Raw genomic sequence first — 18265 nt, forward strand, 5'->3', positions numbered from 1 at the left:
GATGAATTGTCGCCATCATGTGAAATTCATCTGCTATTGTACAAATTCTAATATTCATGTGCGCGCGCCTCATCAAACCCCGTCTTCATCATTAATGTCACACATTAAAACCAACCGAGGCCTCGTGCTCTCGGGCCTTCGCGTACCAACATTTAGTGAATACCCAAACATGGCACTCCGTGCGTGCGTGGGGGGCAACCCCGCCTGTACCTCCATCTGATGGCAGCATCAGGCAGTCCCGTGAAACATTTGCGTGGGAGTTCCCTTCACCGCCATGTCGGGATATTGCACATCTCTCTCTCCCTTCCTCCCTCCCCATCCCTCCCTCGCTCTCTCTCTCGCTCGCTCTCTCTCTCTCGGTGCATCCTCCCCCACATTAACAGCTTAGCAGCAGCAGCAGCAGCAGCAGCAGCTCCTACAGCATCCAGCATCCATCCATCCCCGCCTGCCCGCCTGCCTGGGGAGCAGCAGTCCTACCCGGCAGCACCGACGCACGGAGGGGGCGCATCATCTGAGTGATGCCACATTATCAGTAGCATCTCGACAACAAGAACTGCGAGTACATCCTAAAAGCAGGGAGAGATAAATCGCTTCAGCCACGAAGACATCAACTGTCCATGAAGATGTCTAACGCTGACATCGTCTTAAACGCCGCCGACAGGATGGTGAAATGTAAGTGAGCCTGCATCCTGCGTTTGGTTCTAAATATTGAACAACACCTCCACCGGTTGGCTCATGTTGGTTCGACAGATTGTGGCTTTAATTTTCATGTCGTGCTTTAATGGTGTGTTTGCGGCCATCAAGTTGTGTTCGTGGTGGTGTAGTGGGCTGCTGGAGCTTTGATGTTGATAAACAATCCGGTTTTCTGCTGCTGCACAGCCCCCACGAAAACGGGGATAACGCTTCGAAACAACAGCACTGCACCAGAGAATATGCATTTTTATTATGTTGTGCAAAAACGCACATCTCTTTTTCAGTTTTTTGATGTCACGGCTTGACTGCATCCCGGCTTCGAGAGGAGAGAGAGAGAGGGAGAAAAAACAGCTGAATTGCTGTGTGAGCTTGTGGTTGGTAGGAGCTGGGGCAGTGATGCAGCAGGATTTCACAGGCTTTGACAGGGCCAGTGGAAGAGGAAACGGGCATGAAATTGACATTTAATGGGGGTATATTTTACCAGGAGTGAGTCATGTTTTAATTTGATTAGGAGAGATCTCTAAGGAAACCCAAAAGCAGCGTCAGTAGATGCTGAGAAAGCAGCTCCAGATGAGGGAATTACTGAGGACACAAACTTGGATCAATGGAGGATGATGAAGTGCACACAGTTGTGCCATAACTCATTTAGCTGTTCTCATTTTGACCATGGATCAGCTCACAGTCAGCACAGAGCCGGAATAAATTCACATGCAGTACTGTATATTATGGGGATGTTAACAATGCTCAGTCAGCATTAACAACTTGGTCGTTTAAGCTACAGAGTTGTAGAAACACAGAGTAATCTGCACTGAGATACACAATGACACTGACTGCAGGCTAATGTCATGTACGTATACGGTAAGATGTTACGACTGAAAAAGCTTTTGTTTAAAAAAAAAACCTGTGTTCAGCTACGGCCTTCCAAGCGGCATTGACAATCTTTAATTCATTATAATTATTAGTCAAGCACTTCATCAGTGTGAAATAACAAACAATGACATCACTGCTAAGTAGTTTCCGAGCAAAAACTGATACTGAAGTGTAACAAACAACATAGAGTAAGTCCTGAAATCTAGCCAGTTTATAATACTCCATGCTCTGTCAGCAGACGAGAAGGTTCAGGATACAATCTGATACGAAACAGACTAAACCATATGATACACCAACATATGATACAATACGATACTTCATGATATAAAACACTATGATTCGACAAGTCAACGTCTGTACTACATTGTCTTGGACTCTAATGCTGCACACACTTATGTGTCTTCATAATACTACCCATGAATAAAAACAAACATCAACATGTGATGTCATGTCATGAGACAGACAGACAGACAGACACAAAAAGGAGATTGTCATTTGTCATCCATTATGTTCCTCAACAGGACTACAAAGTCTGCCAATATTGACACTGTAATTACTTGTTGTGTGTCTGAGCAATTTAAGCAAGTTCCTCTTGTTCGTTTTCTGAGAAACAAATTCTCGGACATCCAGGCTTTCAAAAATATGTCAAACAGAAGGTTTACATCAGCAAACTCAACCCAGCCAAAAAAAATCTGACTCAGTGTTCTTCTTTTGTAACATAGTCACATAACATTTAGGATATTTTGCACAGTGTTTAAAGAACTCAAGGCATTTTCTTTGTATTGGGTGTTAGATTATATCCACTTGCTTTTTAATTGGCTTTTCAGGTAGCCACAGGCTGTGCGTTTTTACAAAACTTGCTGAATCACCTGGTCTGTGACTCCTAATCCCCATTAACATTATCGCCATAACTGGTATTCATTGTAGTTGTTGCTCTGTTTGTCCCTATCCAGCTCTCTCTTTCTGTATCTCCCTCTGTCCCACTTTGCAACTCCAACACATCAAGGCAGACAGCTGTTCACCACGAGTCTGGTTCTGCTCGAGGTTTCTGCCTCTTAAAGGACGTTTTTCTGTCCACTGTAACTCAGAATCAGCTTTATTGGCCAGGTATGTTTAACACACAAGGAATTTAACTTTGGTAGACCGGGCTCTCTTAGTACAATGTAAACATTAACAATAAACTAACACATATAAGCAAGTAATTAAAGACTGATACGTACAAGACTAAATAAGAAAATAGTGCAATGGTGAGTCGTGCAAAAGGAAAGGATTACTTTGGTAAGTGTTGCTTATTGCTGTGCTCATGGTGGATTAATGCTGGGTCTTAGTAACTACAAATACTGTATAATAAAAGTGCACGATGCAGACCTGCTCCTTTTGTAAGGTGTCGACAGATAAGGTGTTAAGAATTGGCATTATACACATAAAGACGAATTGTTTAGATCATTTTGAGCGATCAGAATGGCTAACTATTTCTCATACTCTCCTTTTCTAAAACCCAACATGCTATCGCTTGAAAAAGGTGATCAAAGTAAGCTTAAAAAGGTGATCATTGATGTGTGTGCATATGTAGCACCGATACTACAAGCCACTCCGAGTTATTTTTATCCCTGCACACATTCAGTATCTCTAAGTTAGACCTCATCCAGTTTTTGTTTTGTCTTACATGTTTAAAGCTGACAGAACATTTCTTAAGAGATACAATAACTGCTGGCCTGTGCAACTTGTTTTCCACAGCTCTGTCACCACTGTGCTGTGGGCATCAAGCGGCATATTCAGGTCAGTTATTTCAGGGAGGAAGGCCTATTGCACACTTGTGAAATGTCTTACTTTACAACAGCACCTTATAAAATCAAGTCCTTCTCATTTAGGATTTCACAGACTACCCCAGTCTTTGTATTTTAGGACTGCTGGTTGTAAATCTGTAACAGTGTTATCTATCTTTTAAAGCTACAGACATCTGTTTAAATGCATTTGTATGCAGTAATGTATATAGTTAAAAAACAATGCATTCATTTTTAATATTTCAAGTATGACTAAGTTAAAATTGAAAAATGTCTTTATTCAACAGCCCCAAATTTCCCCACATATCCAATCTAGTCCCGGAGCAACTCTAAACTGGTTTGCTTCCTGGCGATAAACGCTAGAAGAAGTTTTTAACCACAAGAATAAAAACATAATCATGATGAAAGTTTTTTTTTTTTTTTTTTACCTCTCTGGGAAAGAGCCAAAGGATCCGTCTCCCTTGTAAGAGCCGTAACTCCCACCATATTATGCAACAATAAGAGAAGCATTGCAATGATACATAATGTGTCAGCTATAAAAAATCAACACATCCTGCAGAAGGCTAAAATATTGACTCTTGCTTTCAGTTGCAAATATGCAAAATGATTCCAGCAACACTTGTGTTGACAATAATGACGTTTTAATGGTCACAGTGGAGCAGTAGTTGTGTTGTGACAAATAGATCCTCTTTATCTTTACGTGTAAATAGCATTCGATGGTCTGAGCCTGACTCTTCTTCTCTGTATGTTATTTGCACATCCCAGAAATGCGCACTCTGTCGTTGATCAGTCAGATGATACCATCCAGCTTTCCCAGGGGTTGCTCATTAGCAACACGAACCTCAGCACCACACACGTTTTAAGACTGCAGAATGGAGGACTATGGGTTTTGTGTACAGTACAGTCTGCACAACATAATGGGATAATTTGACATGTGTCTACTGTGAGAGCCTTTTTCCAAAAGCATCTATGTGAACCTCTGATGCAAATTGCAGTATTCTGTGGCGGTACTGGCTGTACTCCAACAGTCAGCTGCTGCTGCTGCTGCTGTTGCCCGGCAACATACAGTATTTCATAGTTCAACTCTGCTCGGGTGCTGAACAGAAGTCAGCTTTTCATCTCATTTCATCTCGCAGTACATCTAAATCAGAGTGGTTCTGTGTGTCTACATATGCGTGTTGTTTGTGAAGTGTGTTGTTTGAGATGGCGTGTGAAGGATCTGGGTCGCTTTTTTCAGATTTCTATGTAAGTAGTGCAATAAGTCTTTTGTTACTCGATTCTGCCTATAAAAGATAAGTGTCATTTCCTTTGAAAAGAATCCTCATGTGACTACACTTCAATTCAATTTACAGATCAAAAAGAAGCCAGCAATTAAATAAGAAATAACGTGTATTGTGGGTTTATTTCAGTTTTCTGTAAGCCATTTACCTTTTCATAGTCCTCCAGTTGGGATTGTTTAAAGAGGTTTTTTTACACATTATTGTTACAGAAAATCACATTTTTATTCACCCCCTCCCCAAATAATGTATGAAGGTATTTCACTCCTGCATGTTAATGATATACTGCAAAGTAGAGTCAATGTCAGTCCCTGTACAGTCGGTTTGAATGCCAAGAATCCAAGACAAAGCGTTGGAAAATTCATCAGTGCACAATGACATTACCCTAACCAAAACTTGAGAAACTTGAGTGATGACTGTGCTGAGCCTGTACTAACTGGTAAAGTGTAAAAAGCACCCATCACCATCACAGATACACACTGCATGCTGTGAAAAATTTGAGTCCCATTAAATCCACTTGCCGGGGCTCGCCTCATTATTCCAGGAGCAGCGACTTTGAGATTCCTCCAGTCAAGCATTCATTATTAAAGGGCATGTTGATCATGTTCGATATAAGCCAGAGCTTTGAGACTCTGCCTTTGTCATCACAGTGGCCCTGTTTGCTTTGACATCTGGCAACTTCTGAATATACTAGCTGTTAACACTTTGAGTAGTGGGATAATACTCGAGTATTCTTTCCATCTATTATACAAAGCCTTGTTATTTAAAGTACATTTGATCCAAAGTAAGGAAACTTATTTCTGCAAAAAAAAAACGTTACATTTAATATTCCAGGATATTAAATAACAATAGCAGGATGTACTTTTTTAAAATGTTAAGTGTACTTACAACATAGAGTAATTAAGTAATTTAAGATTTGGAAAGTAATAACCCTTCACTTTAAAAGCAGAATGTATGTCACAAGTGAGAACATTTAAGACAAACACACAGGAAGTCATGAACGAGAACGAGCTGCAGAATTTGTCCAGAGTAGTTCAACGCATACAACGTAACTAGTCCTGTGACCTTCCTTTACTGGGATTTTCTTTTCATCTATAGATATCTGAGTGTACAAGAATAATATGCTTTGGCTGTGGTCCACACAACGCTCTTCAAAGTTTTCAAAAAGTTCGTCACACCTGTGTATCGCAGTGAATGTCACAAACAGTAAAAAGGCTTCCTGCATGCAACAACTTCAGGTACAATTTCTTCTAAATAAAATTAGCTGATGAGGGATCAGTATAGTGTGTATTAGCTAAACTAAACTTGCACCTGATGCTCAATGCTCAAACAACATTGTTTCCATGTATCAGTCACTTAAGTGATTCTGGAGTGGAAAGAATTCAGCTGTTCATGTAGGGAGTTATATATTACTTTATTACTTAATTTATGTCACGTTATCTTCATACTGTGGGACACTTTAAATCCATCATACAGGGTGTAATGTCTTCCTGACAATCATATGCCACTGCAAAATGGGGAAGTCTCAGAGTACTGTAGTACACTGTGACAGAGGGGACGTTAAAACGTACAGGTACACAAAAATGCTACTGTAACAAAGGGAAATGTGCTCTGCTATTTTCAAAGTGTATGTGTGCGCTTGTCACCAACCCTTCAAATACATTTGAGGACTTGCAACTTTCCTTTTCATCCGAATTATTTATAGCTCCGACACTTGAAAGACTTTTCTGTGTTAAGCCAGATGATCTGTAGATTAAGGTCCATACGTGGGACCTGAAAGCTGGTGCTCACACAGCACAGACAGATCCGGACACGATCTAATGAATAACCTTTGCTGCCTGCTACTGAAGTAATGATCTGATGCTGGAATCACAGTTTCACAGGCAGTCTGTTGAGTAGGTGACTGGTGCAGTCTAATGGCGATAGGCTTTAGCAGTCCAGAGAGAGCGCTGGATGAATCGAGTGCCTAGATGTAAGCTGGGAGTTTTATCTTGCACTCGGAAGATACTTAGCATGAACACACACATGAACACATCTGTACTCTAATAACCTTTTCTTATCTGACAGTTTGATCAAACCTGCAGTAATGTGTTCATTCACAAAGTAGAGAAAAACAAGTTTAGAGATATTAACTGTACAGTGTTTAGTAAAATATGTCAGAATATCTGGTCGTCGCTGGATATGCTAATATCTCCCGATATTATGGCTGGTCGATTAATCGCTCGGGCTCTCTGATGTTTGATATTATTTGCATGCAAAAGATGTAAACTGCAAGTCGACAAGATGGAAGAAGCAGCAGCACATTAATGCTGCAGGAAAAATACAGATTGTGCTCTTCAAATAGGATGTCTGCATGAATTCCTTGCCGGTATAATTTCTGTGCAGCTTTTGACACCATGCTGTCACAATAGTGCAAAAAACCCCCCAAAAAAACAGGAGCCACCAATTGTATTGTTGTTGGCATAAAGAGTAGCCATAGTTACAGCAGTGTCCCCTTTCTAAATGTCATCATGTATGCTCCGTCCTCAGCTGTCCCCTTCCCCCTGAGCCACCGCCTTACCATGAAGGAAGTGTTCGACTGTGAAGGGAAACCTCGAGTGGATCTCCTGAAGGCTCACCTCACCAAGGAGGGCCGTGTGGAGGAAGCCGTGGCACTTCGAATCATTAACGAGGGAGCATCGATCCTGCGCCAGGAGAAAACCATACTGGACATCGAGGCACCAGTCACAGGTAGTTTTGCTCTTCTTTACCTGGAGCTTGTCCTGCTAGACTCACCGCCATCTGCAATACATCACACATGACTCAGAGTTAAAGTACTTTATCCATCACATTTTTATGACTGTGATAGAGGCTAAAATCAAAGATGGTCATATACGTTTTTTTGGGGTTTTTTTTTTAGATTTAAGACTTAGTACTATACTGTGTATCATTATAAAACGGCTGAATTTAACAGTAGCCCTATAGCAAAACTTTAATGGGTTTGAAGAGATTTTAATTTAAGTCACTGCATAATTAATCCCACTATAATTATTATCGCAACATAAGCATTAAAAACAAATGAATCCACAGTGAGAAATTATCACAAGAAATCAGGGACTTACACTTTATAAAAACAAGCAATTTGTTTCTCACTCACCCACCTCACCTATTGGATGGAGGGGCGGCACAGTGTTGCAGTGGTTAGCTCTATCACCTCGCAGCAAGAAGATTCCTGGTTTCGAAGCCTCGACCGGGGCCTCTCCGTGTGGTGGTTGTATGTGTGCGTGTGCATGCGTGGGTTCCCTCTGGGTACTCCGGCTTCCTCCTTAATTGGTGATTCAAAATTGCCTGTGGGTGTGAGTGTGAATGTGCCGGGTCATGTGTCTCTGTATGTCAATCCTAAGATTGGCTGGTGACTAGTCATGGGTTTACCCCGCTTCTCAACCAATGACAGCTGGGATTGGCCCCAGCCTTCATAACACAATATCAATTAATGCCAATTTTGTGGAGAGAATGTATAAATTTGCAAACACAAATGAAGATCAGCAGAGAGACATAGCAAGTGTGACCAATCTCTAATATATACTCTGTCATATCTGTTTTTTTATTTTTATTTTATTGCCCTTCATATTGTTAGCGTAATATTGAACAATGTTATTGCTCATTGAATATTATTCTCATATCAAGCAGGCCTAAATTTACTGTCATTGTCATTTGGGAGGTTCTTGTTTCTGAGGCTGTATAAAGTATTACATAACACTGAGAGTCTCTGATATTTCCGTCTACCCATTAAAATCAATAAGGAGAGAGAGTCCTGATTTGTGCCATTTTGTAACAGGGTGGTTGTATCTTCTGTTTGACTTTCTGGTTTAGTTAGAAGTAGAAACTGTAAAAAAAAAAAAAAATCTAGGGAGCCTTATTAATTAATAACTGAGGCAGCAAGACACCCGAACAACATGTTCTAGCTGACAGTCCAAATGAGTCTTCAAATGTTTTTTAACATCTCAGTTTATTCTCCATTTTCAAAAGGCTTTATCGACTGGCACAGACCAAATGCCTCAGGACACATTTTTATTAAACAACAATGAGATCAATTAAAAAGTGCGACATAGCAGTAGTATGCTAGGCTAGCAAGCTATTGCTTAAATACATATTGTGTTTAAATTGACCAATTTACAGTCACGGAAGCTTCAGTGTTTAGTCAGCGCTGGAATTGGTTTTGAAACCAGTTTGCTAGCCCACTTCCATCGTTGCAACACCTGTTGGTTTGCTGTTTGCCAGGCAAACTGAGGGCCATCCTTATTGTTTTGCTTGATCTGAAGGGAAATAGACTAGCAAGTTAGAGAGGTTCAAGAGGATAATCTGATGCCAGTGTGCTTCTCAAGTTGTTCTATACCCACTAATAGACAAAGTAACGTCTAACCAGGTTTTAATTAGTCACGTACATTTTTTCACCAATGATGTCCATTGACCTATGGATCCTTTCACATGCTGATTATGATATTAATACACTAAGCTAAATGATTAGAAAGATTAAGGTTAATTAGTGATAACATTTTGGGGCGCGCTGGTGGACCAGTGGTTAGTCGGCGGTCCCAATGTACAGATGCTGTTTTCCTTGATTTGGGCTGTTTCCTGGTTCAAATCCGGCCTATGGCTCCTTTTCTGCATGTCATTTCTCATTCTACCTCCCCATTTTCCAACTCTACTGTCCTGTCTCTCAAACAAAGGCCTAAATAGCCCCTAAACGAATTATAAAACAGAGGTTTTTGATGTTTGAAGAAATGTCCCGGTGATGATAGGAGGTGAGAAATCACAATCCTTTCAGTCCACTTAATCTGACATGAAAGCCTGGACCAGTTTTCTGATTTACGTGATGATCGCGTTTATGGGAATATTTCTGTATAGTCTTGAAAAGAAGCTATGAGAGTGGAGGAAGACTTGCAAGACTTCAGAGAGAGTGAGAGGATGTGGACTGACAGTGCTGCTGTTTGTAGCTGTAGTACCAAAATAAACATGGTAACTGAGGGCACAGGCGAAGATAAAACAAAGATTAGAGCAATATGTAAATGATTTTTGCAGGAAAATGTCAGTTTCTGGTATACTCTTCATGAGCTTATCATAGAGGCTAATATTTCAGACAAACTGGAGTGTATCTGCCTTCATCAGGCCCTTAATAGAAGACTAAATCGCAAGTCTATATGGATTAAACTTTTTGATAATGAAGGTATAACAGCATTGCGAGCTTTTTGAGTCTTTTTTAGAGAGTCAAGTAAATCTACTTCCTTCTAAAAGTAATCCTGATCAACTAATGTAGTGTGTCCATGTAAAGGCATCAGTTAAACAACAGTAACGTGTGATTTAAAGCAGTGCGTTCTCTCTCTTTGCTGATTGTGTCCTGTATGTGCAATAGTAATGTTTTTTCTGATTAAAATATTATCGATACACCCATTGAAAAGTATATCAGTCACTGTAAATTTCATTCATTCATCTGTGGTTTTTTTAAAGGGCTGTTTTCACAGTGTGCTGGAACTCACTTAGTCTGACGCCTACACAGACGATAAAAACAACCTTATAGAAATGATCAATGTTCATGCTGATGGTCAGGTTTGCTTTAGTAGGTCATACAGAGGCATCAATATTCATTTAAGTGTGTTTCATTACCGGGTGAAAACTCCTCAGAGGAGCTTTAAGGCTGCATACCATATGGCCATAATGCTTTGATCCCTGACATAGACCTTTACGCTACGCCCCCTCCTTTTCTCTCCGATATTCCATCTCTGTTTTATTCAACCACTGCTATCCAGTAAAGGGCAAATCTACCTCTTAAAAAGCCATTTGAGATATGTGGAAGAGATTTGTGTAAAATGATTGTGTCCATGTCCAATCAAGTGGTTGGCTAGATAAATATCTTAGATTAATATCTCTGTATACTTAGGTATTTTATAAAATGGTTCCTCAAAAATTTTACACCTTGGTCATTTGAACTTGGTGCTCATGTTTCCATTCAGCTTCACATGAAACTGTGGACCATTAATTATACATTCAATTGTCTTTGTTGAAAGCAAGTGTAATGTTAATCTGAAGAAAAGGTGACTCATGGATGAAATGCACTTTGACTTCAGGGAGGTCTCAGGCTGCTCATCTTGACTGGCGTCAGTAAAATGGAGGCTGTGTATCAAGCATGAAATATGGATGATGAACTGAGCATTGTGTACGGGCATTTGTGAGAGTGGAAGTCTGTTTTACATCTTTGTAAGCTCGAGTTATATTCAAATGTCTCTGCAGCTGTGTGCGTGTAGTCATATATTATGAGGCAGTTGTGGGTCTTTACTTGCATGGATGTGTTCCATGGTTGTTTGTGTGTGCGTGAACATGTGTGTGTGTGTGTGTTAGTTTGATTGCTTTAGTCACACAAGCAGTCTCCTACTCACATTGCTCTAAGCTTTGAGTGGGCGAAGGCCACTGTGGAGCTGATAGGGGAGACAGAAAAGAGAGAGGAGATGGAGGATGAGTAGGAGAGAAGGAGACAGAGGAAGATGATAATGAAAAATTGAAGGCAGTGAGGAAATGAGATGTAGGTTTGCACTCCAGAGCCATAGTGTTCACTGCGAAAAAGAAAGCGTCTCCCTCGGGGCTCAAGCTTCCTCTACCTCTTTGAGGTGAGCGCTTCTACTCTCTCTGGGAGGACAGAGACCTCTCAGCCAAAGACCATAATGTTATCTAAATATGAAGACAGCCTCGGGACAGGAGACGCTTAGATCAGAGTTTCGCTGGTATGAGAAATAAATATCGGCTGTTTTTACTGCTAAAAATGCAGCGTTAGTTAACATAAGAATCTGGACTATAAGTGATCGACCACACAAAACCATCAGATGCTTTCTTGTGAAATGTGAAACAACAAAAGCAAAAGAGTAGCATTGCATAGCATCAAGGGTAATATTAGTAAAGCAACATGTCCACAACACTTATTTTTCATAAAAAGATGGATCCACTACTTTGTAAGTTTACTCTCTCGCCTGGGGGGAGCTAAATGTAATCAGAACATTTCTCATATACAGTAATGTAATGTGTTTTAATGCTGGCTGTAGGACTGTGGTCGGAGATTAAATTAAATAATGTTGCTGCAGGAATTACGCAGTCATGTTATGTAGTGTTTTTAAGAGCATTGCTTCTTTTGATTTTGGTTTAATCTGTAGATAATTATTATTATGGATTATTTGTTTGGTCTTTAAAACTACAGAACACATGTTTAAAATGTTGATCAGTCCTTGCCAAAGTCCTTATAATAACAATTATTAAGGTGTAAAAATGTATGTAATCCTTAGGTATCTTATTGTTACCACAATACAAAGATATGAACCCTAAAGCTTCTGTTTAAGGTTCAGTTTATGAAATGATCCTGTCTTTTTTTTGGTGTCGGTGCAAGGCGGGCTTTCAATTACTTTATTTATTTATTTTTTAACTTTTTGCACATCAAAGTCTACAAAATATTAAATTTGGATCTCGATAAACAAACATGATCATTAATCAATTGGAGTTGAGTCTTGAGTTTTAAGACAACACGCAAACTTGCTTCACGTCCCACATACCAGCATTACTCTGACTTTCTTGGACACATATTGGAGTTCATCTTTATCTTTCGCTTTGTGGCAACAGCAGGCCAGTTAAAGGGAGTGGGCGTTACAGTGTGATCTGTCTTTATTTGAAGTTTTTTGGTAGTTTACTTTCATGGAAGAGTGAAGAAACTAAAAACAAAAAAAAAACAGGCCTGCTAATATATTATCTAAGTAATTAACGGCTGATGTGATAATTGACAACTAATCAATTTATCACTGCAGGATTATAAACCCTTAATGACTAAAATGAACAAAATGAACAAAATGAACATGCAATACAACATGTTGTCTCCTGTCTTGAAAGTACAGCTATTTCATTTATGGCTGCGTCTATGGTTACATAACATCAATAATGAAGTCTAATGCAGAATGAATTATAGATGACAGCCACTGTAAGTTTATTACTTTCATATCTTCACAGTAGCAGCCTCAACCATAAAACAATAAGATGGATCAACTTTATCGCAGATGAAGGTCTGAGGCTGTTGAGATACAATTATGAACACAAGCTCTGTTGTGCTTCCGGCCTGCCTGTCTCTCTATTTATAAAGCAAAGACACGCACTTCTGACACAAAGCGTACATCTCTGTTCTGCCATTAGATCCTGTCTGATCATTCTCGCCTTGCTCTCTGTCGTTTTCTTTGTTCAAACCTCAAGAAGGGGCAATCGTATCTCCTGCTCTTCTGATGCAGTTTTATATCATAGCATTTACAACTATGTCCAATGAAATTCACGAGAAACTCCAGGCTTGAGAGTTCAGAGACAGATCTTTACATGTCTTAACCCTGAAATGTTTGCTGTCCTGCTGTTGCTTTTCAGTGTGTGGCGACATCCACGGGCAATTCTTTGATCTCATGAAGCTGTTTGAAGTGGGAGGATCACCAGCCACAACGCGCTACCTGTTCCTCGGGGACTACGTCGACCGCGGCTACTTCAGTATTGAGGTAAAATCGTCTCAATATCATGAAGTGTGTCACAGTAGAAGTGCAGAAAGATTCACGTACTGCATTTTGTTTTACCTGAAGTTATGATGATATTTTGCAGAGCTGTAATCATCTGGGTTTTTTTTGTTTTGTTTTTATGTTTGTGTTTTCTTACAGTGTGTTTTATACCTCTGGTCACTGAAAATCCTCTATCCAAAGACGCTATTTTTACTTCGTGGAAACCATGAATGTAGACATTTGACAGAATATTTCACCTTCAAACAAGAATGTAAGTAAATCTCAGTGCTACAGAGCTGTCTCCAAACTCATCTACCCGTCTTGTATAATTAAGCGCGTCAGCATTTACGCAAGCACAGTGTCATTGTAGCTCTGTAGGGTTTTATAGAAGAAAAGGATACAACATGTTACGATGAACAAAACTTCTGTTTATATATTAAAGTTTTTAACTGCTTCCTTTTCAGTGTCTCTGAATCCTCTCATTAGAATCACATTGCCCATAAAAGTGCTGTGTTAACGTCTTTGCATAGAACACTAAAATGGATGAGTATCAAAATTATAAAATAAGATTGTGTTTTGTGTAGTGCTCAGTTAGTGCTCACTGGACATATTCATTCCATGAGGGAATATTGTGCTTAGAAAGGAATAAGCAGGTTCTGGTTCTTTTTCTCATAATGTTGCTGTTTTCTGTCAGGTAAAATTAAGTACTCAGAGCAGGTGTACGACTCGTGTATGGATTCATTTGACTGCCTTCCCCTGGCTGCCCTCATGAACCAACAGTTTCTGTGTGTCCACGGTGGACTCTCACCTGAAATACACACCTTAGACGACATTAAAAAGGTAACGACTTACAGCTGCAAAATACATTTATATTAGTTGTATCTTTTCTCTTTGTTTGTTCCTTTCCCAACAACTGAATTTCTGCATCTTTATGTCAAGTTGGATCGGTTCAAGGAGCCGCCGGCGTTCGGGCCCATGTGTGACCTGCTGTGGTCTGATCCTCTGGAGGATTTTGGCAATGAGAAAACCCAGGAATATTTCAGCCACAACACAGTGCGAGGCTGCTCCTACTTCTACAGGTGAGCTGATCCTGCCTCTTCTTCCCTGCAGCTCCTCTGGACCTTATGGATTATTATAACCCGAACACTGTGGTTGTTTGTACTTACACTCGAGGGAGGACATACACTTGCTTTAAAATCCAAGTTCGCTCATACCGTTCCCTGTTTTAACTGCTCCTCTCTCCACATTACTGTAAGTGCTTTACAGTGTGACAGTAAAGATACATATATAGGTAAAATAAGTCTCACACCCTCTGGGCACCGAGTCATCAACTGTCAATATGCCACCTCACGACTTTAAAGAGACATATTATACACCTTTTCTACCTGTTCAAACAGTGTCCTGTGGTCTAAATAAAACATCTGAAGGAAGTTTGTGACCCTGTATAAACCAGCTCTCAGAACGCTCCGCTTTTGGTCTGTGTGTCTCTTTAAATGCAATGAGCCCCCCCTGAGTTTTGCCAGTAGACATCACTCCTCTGTAGAGAGACTAAAAATGGCAGACCTGCACAAAAGTTTTGCTCTAGGCTGGGGGTGGAGTCGATGCGATATGTGGAGAAAACTTGTGATGTCACAAGTGGAGAAAATTTGAAAGACTGGAGGGATTTTTTTTTTTTTTTTGGGGTACTCTCTTTTAACTCTCTTTGTCTAACACCTACGTGGTGGCTATGGTTACAAGCATTAAAAAAAATACTTCAGAGAAACAAACAATCTTCTCACTGATGGCCTTGTTTAAATCCTCATAGGAGCTTTAAATATCACAACATCGTCTGTGGTTCTTAAGTGGTCGAGCCCGAGGACCCACCGCCAACTCCTCCATGAACATTCACATCCCACATTTCTAATATTTTCAATCAATCAGATATTTAATGAAAAAATGTGCAGTTTGGACCTCAGATGGTAGAAAACATCAATCCAATCCAATCCAATCCACTTTATTTATATAGCACATTTAAACAACAAAGAAATGTCTCCAAAGTGCTGTACATATGATAATATGTACATAGAAAACATGCGACAGAACAAGGAAATGGAACAAATCAAAAGTGTTTAAACAGGGTCATTCTGGACCCTCAGAAAGCTGCTCTGTGACCCACTTTGGAGTTCTTAACCACCAGATGAGGAGCACTGGTCTAAGAAACTGACATAATGAATAACTCTTATTGTAGTTTAAATAATTCAATTACATATGTTACAGAATAAAAGAAGTCACCTTTTCAAAAGAAGTCAAAATTTGGTTTCACACAGTTATCAAATCCCAGTTTCCTTGATGAAAGCCGCTTGTTTGTCTGAACCATTTGCTGCCTTCGTCTAACTAAAATGCTCTTCGTACGACATGACCAAAACACCTTCAGCTACATATCAGGAAGTGTTGGGCCTCTGAACAAAAAGGGCACGTATATGACTACTGAAGAGTGAGAAGAGGCTTCTGCATGCATGCATCAACAGCAGCCTGAAACCTTGTTTACGACATGCTGCAAGCCATCACCTCCTTTAAATGTTGATCATATGGTGCACTGAATCCATTAGGTGTTCCCTTGTGACTCATTGATGGTCTCTAATTACAGTTTAGACTTAAGAGAATGAAAGGTTGTGACTCACCATGGGAATCTTTCAACCATAATTCCTGTCTCGTTCAAAAGGTGGGCCAAAAACCGGCTGATCGTGAAAAAAGGGCAGAGTCATCAACATTTGCTTCAGCTTTGTTGGACGGATGATTTCAAACAGAAGATTAAAGAAAGGGCATTAAAAGCATAGGACTAAAGGATCTGTGTGGATGAGTTCTAATTCAAACCTTGAAGAGAATTGCTGGAGTAAAAGCAGAAATCAGACTGTCACACAGAAGCCTAGAAACTTAATATCAAAAATAGATGTTAAGATGATAAATTATAAATAGATATCAAACATTTATGACTGCCTGAGAAAAACCAAAAAGAACAAAACAAACAGAAGACACACACTTAACAGCCTATAATGGCTATTTCATTGTGAGCATGGCGTGATTAATGAGACTGTGAATGATTTATTGGATTGCTTCATCTGCGAGTATATGAGGGTCTTTTTCCAGGGGTTAATGTTTGCTTTTGAGAACAGGTTAAACAGATCGTGAAAGTCGAAAGATCAGCAGGGAAGAACAAGAAGAAAAAAAAGGGTATCGAGGCAAATGGGGGGGGTGAGTGTGTTATGCAACTATTCATCCATGACAAGGCATGTAAAAGGAGGAGGAGGAGGGAGCACTGTCCTAATGCTGTTGTGAGATGGGAGAGAGCTGTGGGAAGTAGGTGGTGGTGAGGAGAAGAGATTAGGTGGCGTGGCGCTTGTTGTGAGAGTTTTCTTAATGAAGGTAGAGAACAGTACGGACCCCTGCGTGGGAGCTGCAGCTCCGAACAAATCACTAAAAGTAAAGCTGGGAAGATTTCGTCCTCCACAGAGAGGAAATGACATTCTGTTTGCACAGAGTAATTGCAGTTAGGATTCGCATAATCATTCTCATTTTCTCATTTTGGTTCGTAAAAGAGGCAAATGTGGGTTTCTATGATACGAGAAGTTTCGTCAGCCAGCTCACCTTGTTACTAGGCGACCGAAAAGTTTATGCTGCTGCTAATATTTCCGGGAATAATGGCTGTGCGACTGACTTTTAATGTGTTTGGTAAATAAAGGACATCCCCCCCCCCCCCCCCCCCCCCCCCAAAAAAAAAAAAAAAAAACAGCTGGCGTTATATGATGACAATATGTTTGATACATAAAAAAAACCCAAAAAACTATAACATGCAGTTCTTGTCTTTCCACTGTCTGGGATGATTTACACAGCACCTGTATTTTCAGCGTTGTGTCCTCTGAATCTCAAATCATTTCAAGAAGTCGAGTTGTTTTCTTATCATATCATATTTTCCTCCCCCTTCTTAAGCATGAACGGCACTAGCTACTCTTGCCGCTGCCACCAAATTGCCACCAACAAGGAAGTTGGATGAGTGAAGCAGCCTCACGTATACGTCGAAAGATGTAGCATGTATATACTTTTATGTCAGTGTGTTCCTCAGCGCTTGTTCTAGGAGCGTTTAAGGGGATGTTCACAATGCGATGAAAATACCAAATAAGACTATTTGAATGTTGCTTTCCTCAGTGGCCATTGTACATCTGACAAAACATGTCTAAGTGCTAATCTAACAGCTGGCTTTGTTACTAACCTAACATGAACTGAAACCAGTGATTGACTCAGATACGTCAACCTTAAAAAGAAAAAGTGAAACAACAGCTGACACACGATCGAAAATGACGAAGCGATTATAAATGTGTTGGTTGAGGTCACCAGCACTCTTTGACATGTATAGAAAAAGGAGGCGATTGGCCTTTAACTTCCTTTTTCATCACTGTTGAATGGTCAGCAGTAAGAAACCATCCATCCACTGTGTGCGAGAGAGAGAGAGAGAGAGAGAGAGAGAGAGAGAAAGGAGCTTAGTGAGGATTATTCTGTAGATGTGTGGAGGATGCTGCTATTATAGTCATCTATCTCCCCGTGGCTTTGTTCTGCCTTCACTCTCAAACTTACCTCTCCATCATTATGACTCTTGCCAACTATACAGAGTGTATGCAGCAGAGAGAAACTCAGTCTCCTGGGGATTTTTTGGGAAAGCAAGAAAATCTGTGTGTGAAGTAGAAGTGGGTATAAGGCTAAGCAGGTTAGGAAGAAAGAGGGTACATTAAAATGCAATCAGATACACTGCAGTTATTTGACTTTAAGCTACATTCTGACAATGATGGATTGTTGTGATACATGAACTGTACATGCAAACACACACTCGGGAGAATTTGTCAGCGCCATCTGAAACCCCCTACCTAAAAGAAAATCAATAAAAAGCACTGTCTCAAAAGTAGCCATACAAATGCAGGCTCCTCAGAGGTACGGAGAATGTTTGAAATACGTATTACTACGCTCCCTGGCAAATCGCTACCCACATGTCAGTCAGATTAGCCACGCCCCTAATTAAGGAAAACTCTTTGGTCTGATGTAACCTAAACAGATGAGTTATAAACACATTTAC

General features: G+C 40.2%; 1 protein-coding gene across 1 annotated transcript in view; it reads left to right on the forward strand.

The window, feature by feature from the left end:
- Nucleotides 1-255: 255 nt before the first annotated feature.
- The window catches only part of ppp3ca (protein phosphatase 3, catalytic subunit, alpha isozyme), a 33311-nt gene continuing 15301 nt past the window's right edge, over nt 256-18265 (forward strand). The window contains exons 1-6 of the mRNA XM_079355703.1: nt 256-672; nt 7154-7354; nt 13043-13167; nt 13324-13435; nt 13859-14004; nt 14104-14243. Coding sequence (XP_079211829.1) covers nt 618-672; nt 7154-7354; nt 13043-13167; nt 13324-13435; nt 13859-14004; nt 14104-14243 — 779 coding nt within the window. The 5' untranslated portion in view covers nt 256-617. The remainder of the gene's footprint in view (nt 673-7153; nt 7355-13042; nt 13168-13323; nt 13436-13858; nt 14005-14103; nt 14244-18265) is intronic.

Source organism: Symphodus melops (genome assembly GCF_947650265.1).
Source record: "Symphodus melops genome assembly, chromosome: 11".
NCBI lineage: Eukaryota > Metazoa > Chordata > Actinopteri > Labriformes > Labridae > Symphodus > Symphodus melops.